This window comes from Phyllobates terribilis, unplaced genomic scaffold (assembly GCF_046119375.1).
Source record: "Phyllobates terribilis strain yellow unplaced genomic scaffold, ASM4611937v1 Scaffold_7__3_contigs__length_470593459, whole genome shotgun sequence".
NCBI classification, from domain to species: Eukaryota; Metazoa; Chordata; class Amphibia; order Anura; family Dendrobatidae; genus Phyllobates; species Phyllobates terribilis.
Genome location: NW_027362767.1, coordinates 46,152,845 through 46,172,833, shown reverse-complemented (window position 1 = coordinate 46,172,833; position 19,989 = coordinate 46,152,845). Strand labels below are relative to the sequence as shown.

The window sequence follows — 19,989 nt, the reverse complement described above, 5'->3', positions numbered from 1 at the left end:
GTTGGGGGAAGCGCTTTAAATTCTAAATGCTCCCTTACAGGTATGTGCACTTAAAGCTGAAGCATCAATATGAACATGGTCATAAGTTACAGAATCCACGCAGATGATGCTCAGGTCAGATTTAAGCCAAGTTCCACTAACAAAAGGGCACAGCTATGGGAAGGCTGGCGGCACCCCAACAAGCCACTCTGCCTTTACCAGGAGACTGAGATACAGGGCTAGGCTGCAAACCATCGCTGACCCGGGAGATGAAAAGTTGACCCATGTCTCTGGAGCCAACCACTAAGCCACCATACAGCCCAAACATAACTAAGCCCTAATCACGATCGTTGTAAAAACGACCCATAAATCTGCTCAGATACAGTCACTCAAGGTTAGGATTTAATTAAATCAGATTTATATAACCCATCCATCCAGACTCCATAACTGCGCATAATGATGAAATATCCAAGACACAAATCAATTAGGTTTCTTAACCATACCAGCTGAAATTGAAGATGACCCACCTAAGATAGCAGCTAGAGAGACTCCCGAGCAAGTATCAGTCACCCACCAGGTGGCAATGAAAAATAATGTCCCCCTAAAGCCATGAAATTAATTTATCTTCTTACCTCTTCGCAGTTCCTGGAGCTGACCTGTGAGGACCTCGTCCCTTCATCATCGGGTTCAATTACGGTCTCTTCATCAAACTCTTCCAGCGAGTCTTGAAGCTCCGGCACAGAGCGGCGGCCGTACCGCTTGCCATCTTTGATGTATTTAGGCTGGGCTTCGGGGGAGCAATCTGGTGTCAAAAATCAAAATAAAGTAGTTTAGTTCCCTGCACGGAGATCGATGGAGGCGCCTCTGGCCTCTTGTGATAAGAGTTTTTGGAAAAGGAAACGTTCGATAATGAAAATAAATCCCTTCAAAATAATCGGGTTTAATTAAAGCGAGAATACAAAACGTAACTTTCTGAAGGTATCTAAGCTCCTCTGTTCTAACAGCAGAATCCAAGAGAAACATTTACCAACAGTCCTACCGCAACAGTCTAGACATGTTCTTACACCCCCCATTATTGGACTATATACAAGTGTAGATTTTGTTGATGGTCATCACTATGCCATGTTCTTGATACATATATTAAACTGAACAATAAATGTATTGGACCCATACATGACAGAATCTGCACCCATCAAAAGGTATATATAACATATCAGCAAATACCGCATCTTCCATAGGTCAACAGCACTTTGCTACCATAATTAGGAAGATCCTAAAGCCCAAACGCTAAATACCAACAACTAGTCTACCCTCACAGACCTTTACCAACATTTATTTTCACAGGTCTACTAGAGTATCTGTTGGGGTTTCAGGACTTTAAAGTTCCTGGTAGAAAATTTCAAGGACAGATCCAACTGCGCAGACTTTAACCTGCATCTTCAATGGGTCAACTTGACTTTACCATGAATCTACCAGGAGTAGTTGGGCATTCTGGAATTTACAATTCATGATAGTAAAGTCTAGTTGACCTAGAGAAGATTATGTCAGTAATGGTCCATGAGGTTAGACCAGCCAACAGCTCAAGGACAAAAATTGGTCAAATTACAGACAATTACCAACACCTTCCATCGCCAACGTGACTTTCCTACTTTAAGTTATAAGAGCGACTACTAAAGGTCAAGGATTGGTCCAGTTTCACAGACATTATGATGGCTACAAGGATATTTTTATCGGTTTCCATCAAAGTGCAGCTTTTATAGGTCAACTAGAGGTCATCTGCTATAAATATGGAAGCTCTTGCCAACAGATAAAGGTCAACAACTGCCGGGTCTAGCCTCAAGGAGTCATGCCAAATCCATTACACCCATTGCAACCATGAGGGACAGCTTGACCACCCACACATTTGATCCAATTTGGGCAAAATGAGCTTAATTGCACTCATGGCTCGGCCCATTCCCATAGATTTTAGGTGGAAGTCATGGCAGAAGAATGCCAGTTGAATGATTTTTTGGCCACCAGCTATCGTATGTATATGGCAACTTTTCAAGAGCTATGCAAAGAATTTTCACAGGCACTTTACAACTTTACGCAACTTCCTTCGGTGACACTTTGGTACGAAATATTACAATTTATGATATTTAAATACAAAAAAGGCCAGAGGAGGAGTATCCAAGGTCAAGTGGTTTGGCCAACAGCAACCAAGGGAAGACATTATTGCCAGGATCTACAAGACTATCATAAGGATGGATAGGCAAGTAGGAAGGAGCAATGAATTCAGCCCCTTCTGGATCGACATGTGGGGAAAAAAATCTACTTTGAAGCCAATTAAACCATAAACGCATGTCTACTCCCATTGGGTGGTAAACCTTCTTACACTACTTTCCCATCATTTCCCCGACGCACAATCAATAAAACCTTGGAAACATTGTACAATGTTCGCTAACTTCACCCCCCCCCCCCAAAAAAAAAAGACGAGTCCTTGTCCTGTGATTCCCCCCCTCCCCCATTTATTATATTGTGAATAGTCCCCACCATTTGTCCACGGCAGATTATTATACAGACTAAGAAAGGGAATCTTACAACTCGCACAATATAAACCTGGGTGGTCGGGATCCCCTTGTGTTCAGCTGTGGAGTTTTTTAATAACATCATTAGATTTGCTCCCATTAATTTATATTCCTACATGTGGTTCAAGGACAAAAGAAATGTCTGGACAACATGAAATTAATAAGATCTTGGATGAAGAGAGCGGGTGCAGGAGTGAGAAGGAAAGAAGTGTTGATAGTGATCACACGAAATAGAAAAAAAAATTACAAAAACATCTTCAGCCGTCACATCAATGGCAAGAGGCCTTTGAGTCTAACACTTCAAAACACCTTATGATATATCTTCCTGCCGATATATTCCTTTAATAGTGAGCGGGGGGCTTGAAGTGTATTATCTGGAGGCTCTCTGGATACATTATTTAATATGCGGCCCGAAGAACTATTTTATTTTGGTGGAAAAAAAAACACATTGCCCCTGTAAACTCATCAGCAGCGGAGAGCGCTCTGATCTCTGTGAGAGACGCTGGCGTTCTGCCTTCCAAATACATAATGGCCGCCCATAGAGAAACAACATCTAGGACAGTAAATAGGGATTTAATATTCTAATTATTACAATTTACTGGTGGATAGGGGGGGAGGGGGCTTTAATGGCCTGCAAGGAACACATACAATATTTCATAATATGTATGCATGTACGTACAGTACAGACCAAAAGTTTGGACACACCTTCTCAATTAAAGATTTTTCTGTATTTTCATGACTATGAAAATTGTACATTCACACTGAAGGCATCAAAACTATGAATTAACACATGTGGAATTATATACTTAACAAAAAAGTGTGAAACAACTGAAAATATATATTATATAGAGTCATTACACACAGAGTGATCTATTTCACGTGTTTATTTCTGTTAATGTTGATGATTATGGCTTACAGCCAATGAAAACACAAAAGTCATTATCTCAGTAAATTAGAATACTTTATAACAACAGCTTGAAAAATCTTTTTAAAATCCGAAATGTCCTGCTGAAATGTATGTTCAGTAAATGCCCTCAATACTTGGTCGGGCTCCTTTTGCATCAATTACTCCATCAATGCGGCAATGTGGCATGGAGGGATCAGCCTGTGGCCCTGCTGAGGTGTTATGGAAGCCCAGGTGGCTTTGATAGCCGCCTTCAGCTCGTCTGCATTGTTGGGTCTGGTGTCTCTCATCTTCCTCTTGACAATACCCCAAAGATTCTCTATAATAGATTCTCTATGGGGTTAAGGTCAGGCGAGTTTGCTGCCAATCAAGCACAGTGATACTGTTGTGTGTAAACCAGGTATTGGTACTTTTGGCAGTGTGGACAGGGGCCAAGTCCTGCTGGAGAATGACATTTCCATCTCCAAAAAGCTTGTCGGCAGAGGGAAGCATGAAGTGCTCTACAATGTCCTGGTAGACGGCTGCGCTGACTTTGGTCTTGATAAAACACAGTGGACCTACACCAGCAGATGACATGGCTCCCCAAACCATCACTGATTGTGGAGACTTCACACTAGACCTCCAGCAGCTTGGATTGTGGCCTGAAATTGTGGGTGAAAAAGAAGCGAGAGTGAAGAGGCCCATTGGAAACCAAGCGCAGACGTCACTAGAATAGCACCGGAGGACAGTACAGGCCGTTTTTATTCAACATGTGGGAGTATAGAAAAGGAGTTTTCCCAGTAGTGGATAACCCCTTTAAGTTTCACTTTTAATGAAAAACCAGCACTGGCATGCAACTAGTATGGCGTCCATGAGCTGGCCGACTTCTCAGACCTGTAACCTTGAAAAATAAAACCTATCTTCATGATTTTTTTTGGACAGAGTGTCCGCCTAAAATTCATTCTAAAAACAACGGACACCTGAACAGCCCCATGGACTATAATGGGCCCATGTTCTATCCGGGAAAATCGCTGATCTAACATGTACATGAAAGATGGACGTCTAGGTTTGTAGGAAAATTATGGATAACAAACGGCTCCCAGTTATTGCAAGAAATCTGAATTATTGCAAATATTGGGCACAACAGATACTAAGATGGCACAGCGCAAAATGACCTTGTCTAACAGAAAAGTCACTTTGTTCACCCCGGAATCTGTACGGAAGCCTGGGGCAGCGCTCGGCTCACTTTGCTCTGTATGAAGAGGTGGTATGCGTGCTCCACCTCTTCCTCCACCAGTCATACATGTCAGGGAGAACAACAGACTCATTATGACTTCTAAGGTCATCGTGAAAGCAATCCCAGTGAGGATAACAAAGCCACTTAGAAGAATAAGAATTTTGCAGACCGCTCTCACAAACGTTGCCAGGATCAGCCACTGAAAAAAGATCAGGCAGAGTGGAAACGACACTGTCCAGTCTTTTTGCTTCTTACTCCAGGGTTGTCTGATTACCACACAACTCTACCCCTATTACCATCCTATATACAAGTTATAAAACACATCCTATAAATATTCAGTCCATGTGGGTCATTCAACAACTGGGGGGTGCACTAGGTCCCACCCGCGCCCAATAATCCCAATACCACATAAGACGACACCAGTTTGATAAATGGTGCAGAATAGGTGCGATCTGTTTCACGTTTGGCATCGGAGCCCAGAAGCTTCACGTTACTCTTCTGTTGGGGCCATTTGTCTTCCTGATGCACACAATATACAAACATGGTCAAAATTGTTGGTACCTCTCGTTTAATGAAAGAAAAACCCACAATGGTCACAGAAATAACTTGAATCTGACAAAAGTAATAAATTAAAAATCTATGAAAATGAACAAATGAAAGTCAGACATTGCTTTTCTGCTTCCACAGAATTAACAAAAATTAAACTCATGAAATCGGCCTGGACAGAAATGATGGCACCCCTGAAAATAATGTGACAAAAGGGACATGTTAAATCAAGTTGCGTCTACTAATAAGAATCACAGGTGTCTACAATCTTGTAATCAGTCACTGTGCCTGTATATAGGGCTACAGATACTCACTGTGCCTGTATATAGGGCTACAGATATTCACTGTGCTGTTTGGCGACATGGTGTGCACCACACTCAACATGGACCAGAGGAAGCAAAGGAAAGAGTTGTCTCAGGAGATTAGAAAGAAAATTATAGACAAGTATGTTAAAGGTAAAGGTTATAAGACCATCTCCAAGCAGCTTGATGTTCCTGTGACTACAGTTGCACATATTATTCAGAAATTTAAGATCCATGGGACTGTAGCCAACCTCCCTGGACGTGGCCGCAGGAGGAAAATTGATGACAAATAAGAGAGACGGATAATACGAATGGTAACAAAAGAGCCCAGGAAAACTTCTAAAGAGATTAAAGGTGAACTTCAAGCTCAAGGAACATCAGTGTCAGATCACACCATCCGTCGTTGTTTGATCCAAAGTGGACTTCATGGGAGACGATCAAGGAGAACACCATTGTTGAAAAAAATCATAAAAAAGATAGACTGGAATTTGCCAAACTACATGTTGAAAAGCCACAAAGCTTCTGGGAGAATGTCTTATGGACAGATGAGACGAAAATGGAAGTTTTTGACAAGGCACATCAGCTCTATGTTCACAGACAGAAAAATGAAGCATATCAAGAAAAGAACACTGTCCCTACTGTGAAACATGGAGGAGGCTCTGTTATGTTCTGGGGCTGCTTTGCTGCACCTGGCACAGGGTGTCTTGAATCTGTGCAGGGTACAATGAAATCTCAAGACTATCAAGGGATTGTAGAGAGAAACGTGCTGCCCAGTGTCAGAAAGCTTGGTCTCAGTCGCAGGTCATGGGTCATGGGTCTTGCAACAGGATAATGACCCAAAACACACAGCTAAACACACCCAAGAATGGCTAAGAGGAAAACATTGGACTATTCTGAAGTGGCCTTCTATGAGCCCTGACCTAAATCCTATGGAGCATCTTTGGAAAGAGCTGAAACATGTCGTCTGGAAAAGGCAACCTTCACACACGAGACAACTGGAGCAGTTTGCTCATGAGGAGTCGGCCAAAATACCTGTCGAGAGGCGCAGAAGTCTCATTGACAGTTACAGGAATCGTTTGATTGCCTCAAAAGGTTCTTCAATAAAATATTAAGGTAAGAAGAACCATCATTTCTGTCCAGGCCGATTTCATGAGGTTCATTTTTTAAATAATTCTGTGGAAGCAGAAAAGCAATGTCTGACTTTCATTTGTTCATTTTCATAGATTTTTAATTTATTATTACTTTTGTCAGATTCAAGTTATTTCTGTAAAGATTGTGGGTTTTTCTTTCAATAAACGAGGGGTACCAACAATTTTGACAACGTGTGTATCCTACAAAGCATCAATATTCTGCAGCATGGCGGCACCATTTTATACATCGAGACTCCTCCAGTAGTAAGAGTAACCTTACACTTACCAGCGAAAATAATCTAAAAAAGGTGCAGCTGTGCCCAAAATCTAATTAGTAATTACAGGACCCACGCAGACCAACACAAAATTAAATCTCACCCATTTCCTAAACTCCCCTTCCTACCGTAATCTTGTATTCTGCGCCGTTACTACAGGGTCAAACACCGCAACCTCCGGTCCTCAGTCTTAAATTAATCTCCTCCATTTATTAGCGAGGGACAAATTTAATCACGGCTCGCCATCATGGCGTGAACAGATGCCGCTGACCGGGGCGCCTTTGTGCGCTACTATAAAAAGAAGAGCGTGAAGCAGACGGGATGGATGGCGGTATTATAAACCCCCCTCCAATGATGGTACTACACCGATAAGGAAAAGTCATGGAACTCTGAAAATCACAGGATGGATAAAAATGTTACTGATCTCCAAAAAAATGGGAACTAAAATCAAACAACATCTGGATTCTTTCAGTTTGGAGTGTGAGCCATGTGCAGAAATCCCGGCACCTCCAGCCTCGGCCGCCATCACTGAGGTCATTAATGGTCGTCTGAGGAAGGTTCTGCCGCTGAATGCACTTGGGCAAATCATCAAGATCCTCTGCTGGCAGCACCTGAGTAATCACCGACCAATGACGTCCCAGATGTGCTCGATGGGAGACAAGTCTGGAGACGCTGCAGCCATGGGAGCACGTGTAGACAACGCAGGCTGCTCACAGTAGAACGAGATCCTCAAATGTTGTTCCCATTTTATCATATGCAGATCAGTAACATGTCTCCAGCCTGGGATTTCCATAATTCCATCACCTTTTCTTCTTGCTCTTGTAATTTCAATGTGGAGGAGAGTATAATTACACTCTTGTGATGAAAAAAAAAAAAAAAAATTAAAAATATAATTCTGGTTTCACATTCCAAGCAGCTAATTTAGCAAAGTTATGTCCTAAGCGTTCAGAACGAGAAGGAATGATTAAAGCGAAGCCGTCACCAGGGTTTTTAAAAATTCTGTCACTAATGGCGCGGCTGAGGCCTCCGAAGACTAATTGCAAAAAATGAGACATTACCCGACATACAGTCATTAGGGGGAATGGAAATCAGAAAGGAGAGCCTAAACAGCAGAGAAAGCATGCTCCGCAAAAGTGTCACCGGCGAGTGATCCAATGTGTCCAGGTATCAGGATGAGTTTATGGAGAGAAGATGCAACTGTAGCAAACCCTCAGCGAGCGTACCCAAATTATTCAGTCCGAGTCTGTGAAAATGGTTAACAACTGATACTCAACATATAAGTGAAAGCTAGAAAAACAGAGAACCCGTCACTTGCCACAAACGTCATTTTTTTTTTTGCGCTGTTCTCTTGAATTCAGCGATGTTTTTCCTTTTATTCCTGTGCCTCTGCGTTCACGAGATATGGACCCTGTATATAAAATTTAGTCTTCTTAGCTAAGTGGGAGTGGCCCCCAAGTTTCTTCTGTGGGTGTCTACTTAAGGACCACTCCCACTTGGCAAAAAAAAAATTAAAAAAACTTTATTTATACACAGGGAAGAGGGGGCCGTATCTCAGGAACGGAGAGGCGCAGGAAGAAAAGAAAAACAGCGCCGGATTCAGGAGAACATCGGCATTTACACCAGGTACAATTATTACATATCTATGGTAAGTGAGGGGTCCTATTTAAAGGGGATGACCCATAAACATGATTAATGAATAACTTATGATTGCTTGTGGTCCAGCTGCGGTGGGAATGAAAAGGTAGACTGAACAGATCAGGGGGTCTACTGAACCAAAGTTCCTTCCTATTCAGAGTTTGCCACAATATATGAATGCATGGGCTGGAGAACAGACTGTTTTGCTACTGGATACAAGTGTAGCAAACACACAGCTGTAGAAAGTTTGTATAGGTGTGTTACATGTTAACATTTCCATTTAATGACAGCAGAGATTTTGCAATTTGAATACAAAAGTTGCAATTCAAATTTAAAATCCCCTTTAAGAATGGAATTCTACCTTCCCCTTTAATAAACCCTACATTATATAGGAAGGCTGCAATTGAAACAAAATTTAGAGAGCTCAGCTGAAGAAGATTTGCACTTTCATTCAGAAGAGTCATTCTAGCCCCCCGTCCAGCGCTCGCAGCTGCCTTCCTGCCCCTTCATACACCGCACAAATGATGAAGTGGGAACCAGACCGGGGCCATTGTACGGGCGCTGAAGGATGCGCTTGCTGGGGATAATTGGGACCCTGTGATTAGTCTCAGCCTTGTAAGAACCCCCAGAGTCCTGCAGTAATGGGGCCGCCTATTGTGCCGCATCTCGCTCCTTCAGCTCAATGCTTTCTCTGAAGCCATCTATTCCCTTCTCCTCAGGTCGAAATGACCCCTTCACTTCAAAAGTAAGACTAATGCAAGAAGTAGGGGTAGGGCGGAGGAGAGTGGGGGAGGGGGATAAGCCGATCATCCATCATGATCGCATCCTGATTAGGTTTCCAAGACTGCACTGTATAGCGGGAAATCTAAGGGTATGTGCACAAGTAGAGTATTTGCAGCAGGAATTTCTGCTTCTCTTGGCTGGAAAAACAGGTCCTTTTTTTGTACATGAGGTTTTGGTGGCGATTTTTCCCCACTCATTAATATGGCTGACATCTGCAGCAAAAACGCTGAAAGAATTGACACTGCAGATTTAAATCTGCAAAAAAATTACTAAGAAATCCTTCAGGTTTTGTAACAAATCTGCACAGAAAAAAAAATGCGACAAAACTGCAACGTGTGAACAGACCCTTATAGTCTGAGACTTTCTTTTGAGAAAGCACTCTGGTAAAAGGATTTTTTTTTTTGTTTGGTTCCCCATCCCCCATCTGCCCATTACATCCAGATTCCCAACAGGTCCACTGAGTCCCATGTGTCTTAGAGTGACCCCTGGGAAATGGTCCTTCAAAAATGGAGTAAAAGAGGCACAGTGTGTTTGGGGAAGGGAGGGCAAGAGGGAACACAACCTGACACTACCAGGCCCCAATGTAGGATCTCTTAAAGGGTCACCAACTATCACAGATCTTTGGTTTTCTCATACATAGGGACCAGTTTTGCCCCTCTAATCACCAGGGAATACCCCTTTTAACCCATCTCCAAGATCCTATCTCAATATGCAGTAGGTTTAATAATATTATTATTATTATTATTATTAGCAAATAGCGAAAATTAGAAATGTAGTATAGTTCTTCTGATTAGCCATGTCACTTACACCATGTGCAGGGCATTGAGTAGCTTAGATATTCATGGTTATGGCCACTCATATAGAGACAGTTAGTTAGCTAGTTGCTAGCGGTCATAACCATGGATACCCAAGACCCTGCAAAGTCTGCACATAAGGAAAAAGACATAGCGAATCAGAAGAACTATATTACATTTCTCATTGGAGTGATTTGCAAATATTATTATTACAACTACTACATAAAGGTTCTTGGAGATGGGAATACCGCTTTAAGTGCTATTGTAAACCCTCACCAGTTATAGAGTACGCCAAGGGTGAAGAAGAAACTCTAAAGATGGCTGCCGGTTATTAAGCCGATGCCTTAGGAAAAAGATAGATCATGTGTCTAGAATAATTTGGGGTTTTAAAAAATGCTCAGAGTGCAGCACTACCTCCCCTCCATCAATAGTCCGCCACTCTTGAGCCCCTGCTGGTCGTAGTCCCCTTCAATACACAGGAGATGGGAGATGCAGCTCAGCCAATCACTGGTCACGTTAAGGTCCCACCTCCACCGCTGATTGGCTTGGTAACATTTTTTGTGTCTCAAGAGGGACTGGGAAATAGACACCGGCGTGTACCCGGGGAGGATTAGACGTGGCCTGATGAAAAATTGGTGTAAAGTAGAATTGTGCTTTTTAATGCTTTTATTTTAATGCCTCCCCTGATCCTTCTTATAACAAAAATTAAATGGCCAAGACAACCCCTTTAAGGGACCTTGGTGCAAGCACTTGACTAGTCCAGGTGGGATGTCACAGGACGGAAAACGATCTATAAACCCCCTACAAGTGCTCTAGTAACACTGACCTTGGGGGAACAGCTGCAGTCACTACACCGCCCTCCATGGTGCCAGTCTCACTCTTCCTTGCAGCCCTGACCCTTTAAACCAGTAATGGGTAACATGCCGCCTGTTGAGAAACTACAACGCCCAGCATGCTTCAATACCAGGCATCACAGGGAATGCTGTGAGTTTGCACCTCCATGCCCACTTCTGGCCTTTATGGAGGAGCGCTACCCATGAATTCACCCTTTGTGCAGCACTATGGAGGCAGAACAGCTGCGCCACCTTTAGCAACGTCTTTATGGCAGCTTAGCACATTCAACCGCTCTTCTTGCTGTCATTGAATGGAAAAGTTTACAGTGTTGCCAATGGTTTGTAAAATTTGTGCTGCTCCATAATGATCCATAATGATTAACTCGTTGCAAACAGCACAATGTTGACTTCGGTGACACATTGCAGACGCCCGTCCTTCCTCATAACTCCCCGAACATCCAGCAGCCGCGAGATTAAATCCGTGCAATTAATTTCTGAGAACAAAACCCCGTGTGATCGCCGGCACGATGCAACAGCTGAAGAGTCACCGTCACCAAGCAACAGGATCACGCCAAGCCGACTCAGGTGCTCCACAGAGGAGCGAGCAAACATCGCACAGCTGACTGCAAAGTCAATAATTAGCCAACAATCAGCGCTCGCCGGTGGAGCGAGCAACAAAACATCGGCCGCTCATAGCCAGAAACATAGCAACGAGGTGAGGAACACTGATGGGGTGGGGCGGAGAATGGCGCAAGAATGTATAGAGAAGACATTGTGTACAAAAACAGTCTGATCATGTCCTGCTGACACAGATGCAAGAGGCGTTACTAGGAGAGCCCAATACAGGCGAACGAGCTGTGGCCTCACAAGAGCCTCAACAACGCAAAAATCGAGACCTCGCGAGGGCACCGACACAACGCAACAAGGCCGGCCCTCGCGAGGACACCGACACAACGCAACAAGGCCGGCCCTCGCGAGGACACCGACACAACGCAACAAGGCCGGCCCTCGCGAGGACACCGACACAACGCAACAAGGCCGGCCCTCGCGAGGACACCGACACAACGCAACAAGGCCGGCCCTCGCGAGGACACCGACACAACGTAACAAGGCCGGCCCTCGCGAGGACACCGACACAACGTAACAAGGCCGGCCCTCGCGAGGACACCGACACAACGTAACAAGGCCGGCCCTCGCGAGGACACCGACACAACGTAACAAGGCCGGCCCTCGCGAGGACACCGACACAACGTAACAAGGCCGGCCCTCGCGAGGACACCGACACAACGTAACAAGGCCGGCCCTCGCGAGGACACCGACACAACGTAACAAGGCCGGCCCTCGCGAGGACACCGACACAACGTAACAAGGCCGGCCCTCGCGAGGACACCGACACAACGTAACAAGGCCGGCCCTCGCGAGGACACCGACACAACGCAACAAGGCCGGCCCTCGCGAGGACACCGACACAACGCAACAAGGCCGGCCCTCGCGAGGACACCGACACAACGCAACAAGGCCGGCCCTCGCGAGGACACCGACACAACGCAACAAGGCCGGCCCTCGCGAGGACACCGACACAACGCAACAAGGCCGGCCCTCGCGAGGACACCGACACAACGTAACAAGGCCGGCCCTCGCGAGGACACCGACACAACGTAACAAGGCCGGCCCTCGCGAGGACACCGACACAACGTAACAAGGCCGGCCCTCGCGAGGACACCGACACAACGTAACAAGGCCGGCCCTCGCGAGGACACCGACACAACGTAACAAGGCCGGCCCTCGCGAGGACACCGACACAACGTAACAAGGCCGGCCCTCGCGAGGACACCGACACAACGTAACAAGGCCGGCCCTCGCGAGGACACCGACACAACGTAACAAGGCCGGCCCTCGCGAGGACACCGACACAACGTAACAAGGCCGGCCCTCGCGAGGACACCGACACAACGTAACAAGGCCGGCCCTCGCGAGGACACCGACACAACGTAACAAGGCCGGCCCTCGCGAGGACACCGACACAACGTAACAAGGCCGGCCCTCGCGAGGACACCGACACAACGTAACAAGGCCGGCCCTCGCGAGGACACCGACACAACGTAACAAGGCCGGCCCTCGCGAGGACACCGACACAACGTAACAAGGCCGGCCCTCGCGAGGACACCGACACAACGTAACAAGGCCGGCCCTCGCGAGGACACCGACACAACGTAACAAGGCCGGCCCTCGCGAGGACACCGACACAACGTAACAAGGCCGGCCCTCGCGAGGACACCGACACAACGTAACAAGGCCGGCCCTCGCGAGGACACCGACACAACGTAACAAGGCCGGCCCTCGCGAGGACACAGACACAACGTAACAAGGCCGGCCCTCGCGAGGACACAGACACAACGTAACAAGGCCGGCCCTCGCGAGGACACCGACACAACGTAACAAGGCCGGCCCTCGCGAGGACACCGACACAACGTAACAAGGCCGGCCCTCGCGAGGACACCGACACAACGTAACAAGGCCGGCCCTCGCGAGGACACAGACACAACGTAACAAGGCCGGCCCTCGCGAGGACACCGACACAACGTAACAAGGCCGGCCCTCGCGAGGACACCGACACAACGTAACAAGGCCGGCCCTCGCGAGGACACCGACACAACGTAACAAGGCCGGCCCTCGCGAGGACACCGACACAACGTAACAAGGCCGGCCCTCGCGAGGACACCGACACAACGTAACAAGGCCGGCCCTCGCGAGGACACCGACACAACGTAACAAGGCCGGCCCTCGCGAGGACACCGACACAACGCAACAAGGCCGGCCCTCGCGAGGACACCGACACAACGTAACAAGGCCGGCCATGATGTTACAAGAGTGCTGAAGTCACAAGAGCCCTGACAGAGTATAACGAGCCATGACCTCCTGAGAGAGAGCCCCGATACAGGGTGACAAGTCATGAAGAGCCCAGATACAGCAAAGCAATGACCTCTTGGGAGCCCTGATCTGTAACAAGCCATGACCCCACAAGGACACCAATACAATTTAACAGGTCATAATCTTACAGAAGTGATGAAGTCATGAAATCTCCAATACACTAAAACGCCGACACCTCACAAGGACGCCGCTACAATGCTATTAGTCATGGCCTCACAAGAGTCCTGACACACTGCAACAAGTCATGAATGCACAAGAGCCTCCATACACTGTAATGAGCCATGATCCTGCGGAGCCCTGATACACTGCAAGAAGCTATGATTTTACAAGAATTCTGAACTCACGAGGGCCCCGATACACTGCAACAAGCAGCGATCCCACGAGAGCCCCGATACACTGCAACAAGCAGCGATCCCACGAGAGCCCCGATACACTGCAACAAGCAGCGATCCCACGAGAGCCCCGATACACTGCAACAAGCAGCGATCCCACGAGAGCCCCGATACACTGCAACAAGCAGCGATCCCACGAGAGCCCCGATACACTGCAACAAGCAGCGATCCCACGAGAGCCCCGATACACTGCAACAAGCAGCGATCCCACGAGAGCCCCGATACACTGCAACAAGCAGCGATCCCACGAGAGCCCCGATACACTGCAACAAGCAGCGATCCCACGAGAGCCCCGATACACTGCAACAAGCAGCGACCCCACGAGAGCCCCGATACACTGCAACAAGCAGCGATCCCACGAGAGCCCCGATACACTGCAACAAGCAGCGATCCCACGAGAGCCCCGATACACTGCAACAAGCAGCGATCCCACGAGAGCCCCGATACACTGCAACAAGCAGCGATCCCACGAGAGCCCCGATACACTGCAACAAGCAGCGATCCCACGAGAGCCCCGATACACTGCAACAAGCAGCGATCCCACGAGAGCCCCGATACACTGCAACAAGCAGCGATCCCACGAGAGCCCCGATACACTGCAACAAGCAGCGATCCCACGAGAGCCCCGATACACTGCAACAAGCAGCGATCCCACGAGAGCCCCGATACACTTTCATTTCAAGAGGCAAAAATGTTGCTTGTAATTCCACAAGTCCCTTTCAGATGAAGAGGATAGGCGCAGAACTCATAAGGTCTCCAATTCACTGTAATGAGCCGTGAAAGTACGAGAGGATTGAAACACTGTGATGAGCCTTAAACAAGATGAGGACAAATTTATCACCTCTGGAGAAAAACTAAAGTGTTTCCATTCAGTGACAGCAAGCAGACATCACATTAGTGAGGAATAGACACAAAGTACATTAGTAAGATGCAGAATTTAAGTTTATTTTTTTTACAGTAAATTGGAAAAAACAAAATCAGATGGGCCCTTCCCACCAGGATAACCTGTGCCCACATAGAAATAAAAAAAAAATAACAAAAAATCACAGTGGGGTCCTCTGCATGCTTATCCCCTATGAGGGCTTACAGAACACGTCATGTCCATAGTCAGATCCCACAGTCAGGATTTACTCCACTTCCTCTGCAGACGATAGAAGATACAGTGACATGACTGCGGGGTCAGACTACACAGGCTCTGCTTGTAGTCTGTAGCTATGGAGACACATAGGTCTGCACAGGAACTGTGGGTGAAGAACGGTAGGACATTTTTAACCAAAACCATTCGCAAAGTGGTTTAATTTTTTTATTCTAAGTATTTGGGATGCATTAATGAACAAAAAAAGTTGCAAAAGTACATACACCCTTTAATGTTAAGGATTTAAATAAAAAAAAAAAGTAGTAAAAACAGATCATGTACCTGGTTCAGGGCAGTTTTCCTTACTGGACAGTGTGCTGGATAAGGCATCGATAAGGGCTTCTTTAAACTGGTCAAAGTGAATCTATGGAAAGAACGACAAGATAGTTTGTGTCAACTTCCCACCTGAGATCCAAAATCTCCCACTGGAAACAACCCCAGATCTCCGGGGTCCTCCAGGTGATGCACAACAGTAACCGTCACCAGGAAGGCACAGCGCACATTACACACAATGACATCAGTCTACACAGTACTGGGGCACAAGGTGCGGGGGGCCCCCATGCCTCGCCCCTAACCAGAATCAATTAGCAATAATGGCTCAGTGTTAAGGCAGGAAGAAAAATAAATAAATAATAAAAATATAAAAACTATTACACATTAAACGTCAATTCAAGTCATGATTAAAAGTCCTCAGTCATCAGGTAGGAAAAAAAAAAAAAGCTTGACAACGGTATGGCTTCTTGTGTGCAAGTCTGAGTTACAGGGTTATGTCATATCGCTCGTCCTTCACCAGTAGCCTCCTCTATCTGAGGCATCTTGGGGCCCACCATAACTTGTAGCTGTGATTTCATGATCTGGGGGGCAGACAGAAGGTAGACTGGAGTTTCGGAAATCAAGGTCACCATGTTCCAAAAGAAGCTAGCGATCCAGGGTCACCACCGGCGGGAGGAGATGTTGCTAGGCATTCACCCAAACCCATCTGGGAACAGTGTTCGAACCTCAATAACAAACTTTCTGAATGCAGACCCCAAATAAAAAAATAAATAATTATAAAATGAAAAACAAAAAAATATATATTTTTTTTCTTAATTGCATAATGGTTATATATTTATTTTTCTTAAAAATAGAAGTAAAAAAGGATGTGGTGATGCAGGAATGTCTGGCCCTTGTGGTGGTGTAATGTGCGCCGTCCTCAGAGCCACACAGCTGCACGGCAAGACAGATGGAGCCGGCTCCCGAGTCCTGCAGCCATTTCACCGTGACCAGATCAGATACAACCCAAAGGGATTATACTACATGGCAAGAGACTGATAAAAGTGGTGGCGGTCATAAATTAGCCCTGCAATCTAATCAGTTTAATTCAAGATGCAACTGTGCGGAGCGCAACAGAATCCGAACAGGAAATTACGGCAAATTAGCGTGACGCGCCATTTGTTTCTGTTTGCTCCAATTTGCTTCTTTTTTTTTTTTTTTGCTAATCGCTAACTAATAACCGTTCACAATAGGCGGCAGGAGCGGAGACAGACGGACATCTTTACAAAGAAAATTATAGAATGAATTTAAAATAAAAATCAGATACAATCTCTAAAAGGGGCGACAGAAAAATAACCTGCAATGTGAACGACTGCGAGGGACATTGTGACCACTAAAGAGTAGATCGGCCATCGTTACCACTCACAATGAATGGGAGTGCCGGGGCGAGTGCGCAGCCGCCAAAATAATAAACTCCTCCTGCCTGTGGTCCTGCAGACAGAAGAGAACCAGGGGAAAACACACAAGTCCCACAGCGAACAAGCAACTATCCCCCCATCCAGAGGGTAGGCTTTTCTTTTTTTTGGAGACTGGAATACCCCTTTAAAAGGGAATCTGTCAGCAGGTTTTTGCCACTTAATCTACAAGCAACATAATATAGGGGCTGAGACCCCAATTCCAGCTATGTGTCACTTACTCGGCTGCTTGCTGTAGTTCTGATAATCTGCTGATAAAACAGTGATTTTATCACTAGAGGACTAGTAAACCTGCTGCCATGTAGTCCAACCCCGCCCCCATCACAGATTGGCTGCTTTCTGCCTATACACAGTGTACACAAAGCAGCTAATCAGTAGTGTTGGCAGGGTTATACACAGCTCAGCATTCAGAGATATGCTAGATAGGCTAGAACTGCAGCAGGGAAAAAGCGGTTTTAATCAAAACTGCAACAAGCAGTAAGTGACATCACTGGAATCAGAGTCTCTGCCCCTACATCATGCTGCTCTGAGGTGGGGAAAGCAAAACCCTGGTGACAAATTACCTTTAAAGAAGCACTCTCATCCAAGTTTTTATCCCCTTAATATATTGCAATCATCATATTATATAGTACTTTGTACTTACAATTGCTCATTTTACCTTTCTACCCAGCTAATTCTTTACTCTTTTCTGTTCTATGTAGAAACAGGAAATGTCCTGTCCCCGCAGAAATCATTCCCCTCTTCAACTCCTAACCCAGCTGCACCCTCCTCCACTGCCAGGGACTTTTGCAGGGCAAAAAAGGGGGAGGGAAGAGGAGGCAAAAAAGGGGGAGGGAAGAGGAGGAAAAAAGGGGAAGAGGAGGAGGCAAAAAAGGGGGAGGGAAGAGGAGGAAAAAAGGGGAAGAGGAGGAGTGCTTCTTTAAGTAATTAAAACAAAATATTCTGCCTGGACCTGGCTGAACTCAAAAAGTGAGTGACCTTGGAAGAAGAAACCTTGGTAATTACAACCATTGTGACAACCATTAAGATGTTACAGGTTTTCAGGCCGAAATGGAAGAGAATAAATTGTGCAAGAAACAAAAAAGACAGAAAACCTGCGGCGGTCTGCAGGAGAACTGCAACTGGAAAGCTGACCTTTCCTGCCTTTGAAGTCTAAGGCTTCAAAAGGGAATGTGTGGTAGGAATAATATATAATATATATACACATCATGATTTTTGTTAAACAAAATTAATAATCTTGCAATTTTCACAATGGCCACCGGGGTTTCTTGAGACTCCTTATTCTTGTCCTTTCAGGAAGAGACTACAGCGGTTTCCTTACCAGCAGAGGACATAAAGAAGACAATTTTTATTGTAATACAGGGGACACAAATCGGATTTAAAACAATATGTTCTGATAACACGTTCCCTTTATCCTATGGTAGTCATTTGATCATATAAAGACTGGACTTAAGACAGAGCCTTGTACACAGAGATAAATGGCTGCAAAAAACAAAACAAAACACGCCTCTGCTTAAAATGGAGCTGTAGATATAGGGGGTGTGAATAGTTATGCATTAGAGATCCCCCATCGAATTATCACAGAGGTTACAATGGAGTGGAATGGGTTAAACGACATCTTTGTTTTGCCTAACGGCAATGGAGACGAGTTGATGGCTCCTGATGAGATGGTTGAAGTTCCCTGTTGCAGTCAATGGGATCCGGCCCGACACTTTTGTAGCGTTTTATACTTTATTCTCCATTTTTTATTTTAAAAAAAATATCCCGTCATCCCGCACATCTACATTTTTTACCCTTTTATTGCTGGGCTGGCGTCTGGTGCGTGGAACGGTGCCACCAAATGGGTCCATTCCCCGCAGTGTCAGTCTGGATACAAAGACTCACTCCGCTGCTGCTGGTTTTTGCAGCTCTTTCTTTTACTCTCATGAGCTTCTTACTAGTCATTTAACCCCGAGCAGTCCAAACTGAGCGAGACTCATCCCCCCAAGTCCTCACAATCTCAACCTTCAAGAGGCTGCCGGCTGCAAGAAAGACCTCCTTGAAACTCATTCAGCCCCGGAGCACCTCATTAGACATCTCCCCAACCCTTCCATGTATACAGCCATTAAAACAGAAAAAAAAAAAAAAGAAATTGAGAATATTTATTTTTCAGATTTAAAGAGACAGTAGCACCAAAAAAATTAAATTTTTTTTTTTTTTTTTTTTACGCTTCTTTGCCTGCAACTAAATTACTATCCAGACAAGAGCAAATCAAAATATTCAGCCCGTCTGGCGATTGAGTCTACAATCTCATGTCTTTGTTTCCAGACATGTCACCCTCCAGGAAGCGGACCACAAGCATTTGTCATGACATCTCATGAATATGCATGATGACTGAACACAATGAGGACACAGGGAACAGAGGGGAGGAAGAGGAGCAGCATCTACTCAAAATGAAGGCTACAGCTCTGCATCCAGCTCCTACATCACAATTCCAGCCACTTATCTCCAGTGTGACTCTTTCATTCCCTTCAGCTCTGCTTTCATTTACACGGAGCCCCTTTCCCGTTCCCCACAATTAGGACAGAGCTTTATGGGATCTGACGGCGAGCTGATCACTTCAATGCTTTTAAAGGGCCATACACAGCTGAGTAACAGAGGCCGGCTGCTCCAAAAAGAGCGTCCAAATCTACACTCCTAAGGGTTTTCCAAGCAGAAACTCTCAAAATCTCAAAACTCTTCAAAAACATTGAGTTTCTGCTCAGATTCTGCTCTAAAAACTCAGCAAAAAGACTCACTGTGCTCATAGCTTAAGGCCTTCTTGGAGCTCTCCACAAGGAGAACCTTCACCCCCTTACATA

At 45.7% G+C, this 19,989-nt stretch overlaps 1 protein-coding gene across 7 annotated transcripts in view; it reads right to left on the bottom strand.

The window, feature by feature from the left end:
- Positions 1-19,989, bottom strand: part of NIN (ninein) — a 95,526-nt gene that overhangs the window by 55,303 nt on the left and 20,234 nt on the right. For all 7 annotated transcript variants that reach the window (XR_012247321.1, XM_073638508.1, XM_073638509.1 and 4 more), the window contains exons 3-4: positions 15,705-15,786; positions 612-781 (exon numbers count right to left, since the gene is read on the bottom strand). Coding sequence is in view for 6 of the 7 variants with exons in the window: in XM_073638508.1 (XP_073494609.1) it covers positions 612-781; positions 15,705-15,786 (252 nt within the window). In the remaining variant the exon portion in view is untranslated. The remainder of the gene's footprint in view (positions 1-611; positions 782-15,704; positions 15,787-19,989) is intronic.